The sequence below is a fragment of the Fulmarus glacialis genome, unplaced genomic scaffold (genome assembly GCF_000690835.1).
Source record: "Fulmarus glacialis isolate BGI_N327 unplaced genomic scaffold, ASM69083v1 scaffold24454, whole genome shotgun sequence".
NCBI lineage: Eukaryota > Metazoa > Chordata > Aves > Procellariiformes > Procellariidae > Fulmarus > Fulmarus glacialis.
The window spans coordinates 987-7,780 of NW_009207744.1; the positions used below are offsets into that span (position 1 = coordinate 987).

General features: G+C 36.3%; 1 protein-coding gene across 1 annotated transcript; it reads left to right on the plus strand.

The window, feature by feature from the left end:
• Positions 1–733: 733 nt before the first annotated feature.
• On the plus strand, positions 734–6,705 carry LOC104075671 (probable ATP-dependent RNA helicase DDX60; the record flags this gene model as incomplete). Its single annotated transcript, XM_009576251.1, has 8 exons — positions 734–883; positions 1,935–2,054; positions 3,466–3,561; positions 4,266–4,381; positions 4,905–5,013; positions 5,435–5,539; positions 5,626–5,754; positions 6,578–6,705. Coding segments are annotated over 8 exons (953 nt in total), but the record flags the coding sequence as incomplete, so codon positions are not given.
• Positions 6,706–6,794: the final 89 nt, after the last annotated feature.

The following is a 6,794-nucleotide window of genomic DNA, read 5'->3' on the forward strand; positions in this document are numbered from 1 at the left end:
CTGTTTCCTCTTCTGTACCCCTTCCCCCATCCTTTCACAGACCTATGTAAGGTGAGAGAGCATGGACAAAGACAATAATAGGGAAGAAAACAGGTTAATAAACACTGTGTGCTAGGAGCAGAAGAGAGATTTGAACAGTATTGATGTAACTATTACAATGCAAGAAAAAAATACTACCTTGTATAAAACAATGAAGTTTTTGGATTCCTCTTCTGTACCCCTTCCCCCATCCTTTCACAGACCTATGTAAGGTGAGAGAGCATGGACAAAGACAATAATAGGGAAGAAAACAGGTTAATAAACACTGTGTGCTAGGAGCAGAAGAGAGATTTGAACAGTATTGATGTAACTATTACAATGCAAGAAAAAAATACTACCTTGTATAAAACAATGAAGTTTTTGGAACTAAATTATACACTGCTGAGTTCACTGGTTTTATTTTTTAATTTGAAAATGTCCAGGTTTGGACTCAGAATGTTCTGGTATCAGTATCTCAGACCAAATAATTGAAATAGACAAGTTATAATTTGTAGTTCTATTTTCTTCCACTAACAGTTTAAGAGAAAAGAATACAGTCGTAAAATGACTAGGTTAACTCTAACTTTCTGTAGTCTGAAATCTGTATATAAAGTCTGCATGCAAAAATAAGAGATGTTTTCACAGAAATAGCTGGTTTACTCAGTAAGAACTTCATAATAAGACATTTTGACATAAGTAACTGCTTTTCTCTTAGCGAGAACTTCTTGATGCTGTAGATAATAACGAGTCTGCGGTGATTGTTGCTCCCACTTCATCAGGAAAAACATATGCATCATACTATTGCATGGAAAAAGTTCTGAAAACGAGCAATGATGGAGTAGTTGTGTATGTTGCTCCTACAAAGGTAAGGGCTGCACCCTACTACATATTCTGTATGTATGAGTATGGTGTTTCTCAGTATGATTCTGAAACCATTTGGGATAACTTGTTACACAAATTTAGTTGATACATATTTTTTTATTAGAAATGGAATCTTTATATTCTGTTTTACATTTGCATTTATTAGAAACAGCACGTTTACAAAAAAAATCTTCAAAATATTTAAGTTTATGTATAGTTTTTGTCTATTAATATCTGTATAGCTAATTTATAGCAGAAACACTAATATATACAAAAGTGCTAGAAGTAGCATGTTAAGTAAATGGTGAGAGTACCAAAAGCCTACCAACATGGTGAAAGTAACATTAGAACAGAACAATGACCAAGCAAGTCAAATTGTCTTTTTCTAATTGAGTTAATCATCAGACGCTTCAAGAGAAAATTTATGAAACTCTAGGCAGTGGGATATTTTTTAATGAGAGTTCTATCCTAATAGTTAAAAACTGACTTAAGTGCTGAGGCACAATGTTTTGATTTCTTCCAAAATGTATTTTAATGCTCAGTAGTATAATTTTTGGATATTGAATTACGTGTGCTGTTATTCAATAACAATTTATATGGATTGTTTTCTATAAGTAAAATCAATTTTTTTGTGGTTATACTCAGGTTGGGCATCAAAATCATCTTTTCATTTGAATATCAGTCTGGGTGCAGAAATGTATTTTATACCTGCAGCCCCAGAATTTTGAGATCATTAAAGTGCTTGTAGATGCAGTAGAATGTGATCTATTTTTAACTGCTTTGAAAATAATTAAAATACAAAATTAATAATGTATAACTCACTTTACACAACACTGAATTTCTTTGAAAGCATTTGAGTATAATTGAAAATCAAGTACCATATCTTTTTAAAGTTAACATTGTTGACAGTCTAGACTTAGTAGTACATTGCATAGTACATTATAGCCTAGTACATTAATAGTAGTGCCAAAATTGAATGCTTTTCTATGTCTCGGTAGATCATATGCCTTTAGACATACACTGTCTAGTTTTGTTAATGATCTGCTTTATTTAAGGCCCTTGTAAACCAAGTGGTGGGAACTATATACAGTCGATTCACCAAGAAACTTCCGGATGGATTGGTAGTGTGCGGAGTCTTCACGCGAGATTATCGCCATGATGTCATGAATTCTCAGGTATATTTTTATGGGTGTTTTAAACATAATAATAATGACTTCTGTATTCCATCTGGCTTCTGAAAATGTTAATTCTAATTATAACAATTGTGCCATTACTAAATACAAAGTTCAGGAAAAATCTAAGCATAACTGTACTGCTTACCAGAAACTCTCAGTCCATAGCATACAACCTTACCTATTCATCCTTAGGGGACATGTAGTTGATTACTTGCTCTGGTTAAAAGAAAAAACATTAAAATCCTTTGGTTGCCAGCATACAGCAGATGCCTTACAGAAGTCCAGATAGAATACATCAGTAGCTCTTCCCTTGTCCACTGATGTAGTCACTCCATCATAGAAGGCCAGTAGGTTAGTCTCTCTTGTAGTGGGGAGCCCAGAACTGGACATAGAACTCCAGGTGTGGCCTCATCAGTGCTGAGTAGAGGAGAAGGATCCCCTGCCTTGATTTGCTGGCAACCCTCCTCCTAATGCAGCCCAGGATACCATTAACCTTCTTTGCCACAAAGGCACATCGCTGCCTCCTGTTCAGCTTGGTGTCCACCAGGACCCTGAGGTCTTTTTCTGCAGAGCTGCTTCCCAGCTGAATGGCCCTCAGAATACACTGGTGCATGGGGTTGTTCCTCCCCAGGTGCAGGACTGTGCACATCTCCCGGTTGAACTTCATGAGGTTCCTGTCAGCCCATTTCTCCAGCCTGTCTAGGTCCCTCTGGATGGCAGCCTGACCCTCTGGCATATCAGCCACTCCTCCCCGTTTGATGTCATCAGCAAACCTGCTGAGGGTACACTTTTCCCCATCATCCAGATTATTAATGAAGATGTTAAACAGGATCAGACCCACTATTGATCCCTGGGGTACACCGCTAGTTACTGGTCTTCAGCTAGACTTTGTACCACTAATCACCAACCTCTGGGCCCAGCTTTCCAACCAGTTTCCACCTCACTATCTGCTCATCTGGCCCATACTTCAACACCTTGTCTGTGAGGATCTTATGGGCGATGTTGTCGAAAGCCTTACTGAAGACAATATCCACTGCTCTCCCCTCATCTACCAAGCCAGTCATTTCATCACAGAAGTTGGTCAAGGTTGGTCAAGCATGACTTGCCCTTAGTGAATTCATGCTGAATACTCCTGATGACTTTCTTGTTCTCCATGGTCTTGGAAATGATTTCCAGGATTAGTTGCTCCATCACCTTCCCAGGGATCGAGGTGAGGCTGACCAGCCTGGAGTTTCCTGGGTCCTCTTTCTTGTCCTTCTTGAAGATAGCAGTGACAAATCATTAATTCATTCTTGCTTACCTTGAAATCAAATATATAATATATTTTTAAATGCTTTTTAAATATAGAATCTACTTGTAGTTGATTAGTCAGTTTACTTGAAAATAATGCTTTACAAACCTTTCTTCTTAGATACTAGTGACCGTGCCTCAATGTTTAGAAATCTTGATGCTGTCTCCTCGTTGCCAGAAATGGACCAAGCAGATACAATATGTTATATTTGATGAGGTAGGCATCTTTTAATAGTAACCAATTTAACAAATATATGAAAAATCTTGAGGAAAAATGCCGGTGACTCAATTTTTCATTACATACATTATTGCTGATAAAAAACCAACTTTCAGAAATATTATTTCAGACTTCCTTGCTTTTTCGTGTTTGCTGATAGTGTTTATGTACTCCAGTGAAAGAACTTAAAACACTGTTAGTCCTCAAGAGGACACAGTTCAGTCAAAGCTACCAAGAACTTCCTTTATTTCTCTCAAGCCAGTCAACTGGAAAATCTAAAAGCCACCACTGTAGTCTCAGTGGCACAAATAGAGCATTCCAGACTGGGATCATACACATTTCACATCATATGGTATTTGTCAGTCTTTCCAGAGCAAAAGGCGATGATTAATCTTGCTAAATTTAAAATAAAAATCTTTCTTTTATATAGAATTAATTGCTAATGATGCCAGTGAGTATCTAAGGTACTAACAGTGAATGTGGTATTGAAATTTAGACTAATGTGCTATCCAGTGACGTCTGGAGAGGGATTCACTGGACATTTGATTTGGATCTCATGGTCGTTTGCTACAACATAAGAATTATTCAGTACTGATCTTGCCAAACTTTTGATTTTTGCAAAACACAAACCAACTCCTGTTATGGATGCACTTTGATAAGAACACTTCTTCTTTTCTTTTAATCCTTTTTCCGCAAAAACATAGGTCCATTGTCTTGGCGGTGAAATTGGAGCAGAGGTTTGGGAGCATCTTCTGGTAACAATTCGGTGTCCATTTTTGGCGCTCTCTGCTACTGTCAGTAACCCGGAACACCTAACTGAGTATGTGTGGAATTTTCTTGCTCACAAGAGCATATTTAAATTGGATAAGAGCTGTTTTAGATAGAGAGGCCAATTACTATTGGGAGATAACTGATTTGGAGTTATATTGTTATATGTATTATGCTACCCTTAGTCCCCCAATTGACACAAAACTATACTGGAACTCGTAACTCTGTAATGAGAACAGGCACTACTATTCCTTCAGACCCTATAATTGAGCTGTGCAGAGGAATATAGGAGGCTTTTACATCTATTTTAATTGCCAAATCCTGGTAAGCACACTTGTCCATCATCAATCAGAGAAGACACTTGCACTATATTCATATATATAATGGTGCTATTACACATTTTTTATTTGCAGCCTGGGATAAGCTGGAGAAAATTGCACTGAAGATGGTGAGAGGGGGACTGGAAATTCTGTAGAAGAAATTGAGCAGATTGTAGTAATTCATCTCCTATAGCTGTAGCAGTTTTCTTAAAATATTTTTACAACTCTCATTTTTATTTTATTCTTGCACTGCAGGTGGTTACAATCTGTGAAAAGGTATTGGCAACGTGCTGAGAATACAATAAAAGGAAGCTCTACAAACTCTGAAAAGAACTTTACAAGAAAATGTAAAGTGAAATCTAAAGTACAAGAACAAAAGAAATCATATCGTGTTAGGCTAGGTGTGTGTTGGAATATTTTAGTGTTATTTCTGCAAAAACTTTAATCATGGTGTGTGAACTTAAGCGTATTTTGTTTTGATTTTTCTGTTAAATAAAAACAAATCTTGCAGGATTAAGTACTTGCTTTTTAAAAAAAACAAGTGCATCATGAGAGCATTTTTGTCTCTTCACAGTCTTGTATGAAGAAAGATACAATGATTTGGAAAAGTATGTGTGTTCTCTAAAGGGTGGTGATTTTATCATTGAACATTGTCATCCGTGTGCTGCATTAACAGTCAATCATGTAAGCATAATACTGGTATCAACATTGTTTAGCTACATTTAGGCAACATGGATTCCATCAAAATGATTCTTTTATTTTTCTTTTGTTTAAACTCCTTGCAGATTGAGAACTATGGTATTCCTTCAGATCTTTCTCTGTCTCCACGAGAGAGCATCCAGCTTTATGACACAATGGTAAAAGTCTGGCAAGAGTGGCCAAGGGCACAGGTGTGTATACACAGCTGTGGGCAAAATATATCAAAATAAATAGATAACAAAGTACTGCAATGTTTTATATTAATGTTGTTTTCCAGGAGCTAGATCCTGAGGAGTTTGTCTCTTTCAAGAATAAAGTAGTAATAAAAAAGGCAGATGTGAGGAAATATGAACAGGAACTGAAGAAAGAACTAAGCAAATGGATTGTGCTTGGCCAAAGACAGAAGGTAACAGTTGTTACAGGGTGCCTTCTTAAGATTGTGTACAGCTTTAAAATAATAATAATTATATGTAATAATTATATTATGGGAATTTCTCCTTCCATAATTATTATTTATTAGGTTTAACTGCTGCTGCTGTACGTGAAAAATAAGCACTAATATTTGTGGCATTTCCATAAGTATTTTCAAGGTGATGTTTTCACAAGCTTCTCTGGGAATCAGGCTTCTGATACTGCTGTGAGATTTCAATTCCTGATTCCTTTAGGTACCTCCTAGAATTAGTGAGAATATTGTACTATTGCTCTGCTTTTTTAGTCTACCTCTTTTTTGCTGCTCATTTGAAACCTTCTGTGTAACCACAGACAATATGTATATTTCCATGTAAAAGACAGAAATTAAAGCAATGAGCAGAAAATCAAGCCCTTGACTGGAGGCCAACTATTCCTATATCGTAAAAAGGGATATGAGGAGGTGGTGAATCGACAACAAGGAAAAAATAAAGAATATCCGGGGAAAAAACAAATTTCTTGAAATGTGACACTTAAATGTGAAAATATATCATAATCTGTATGTTAGTGATACTTTATTATTTGCACAGTGATGGTAGCCATGAATGTTACAACAATTTGCATTTGAGCTCTTACCAAAGTCAGTTGATAACTTGCAGACCTTTTAGTCTGTAAACTATATGTGGCTAGTGCAGTTCTGAATGATTTAAAAAACTTGAGCTGATACAAGTTGACACACAAAAATGGAGTCTTCATATTTATTAGCCTCTGGCCAGAAGTTTCTGCCATTAAAACCTCCGCAATAATTCTACTTTGGTCAGGTGAATGCACTATTGAAGCACCTTAAGCCAAAACCTGTGGATTGCTCAGAACAGAAAAAGTGGAAGCATTTTGCAAGCTTTGTCAATAAATTACATGAGATGGATAAGTTGCCTGCCATATTTTTTATGTAAGTATTTACATTCCATGTATTATATGCGTATTGCCTATATTTGCAAAAATGGGTTTTAGACATAGAATCATTAAGGTTGGAAAAGA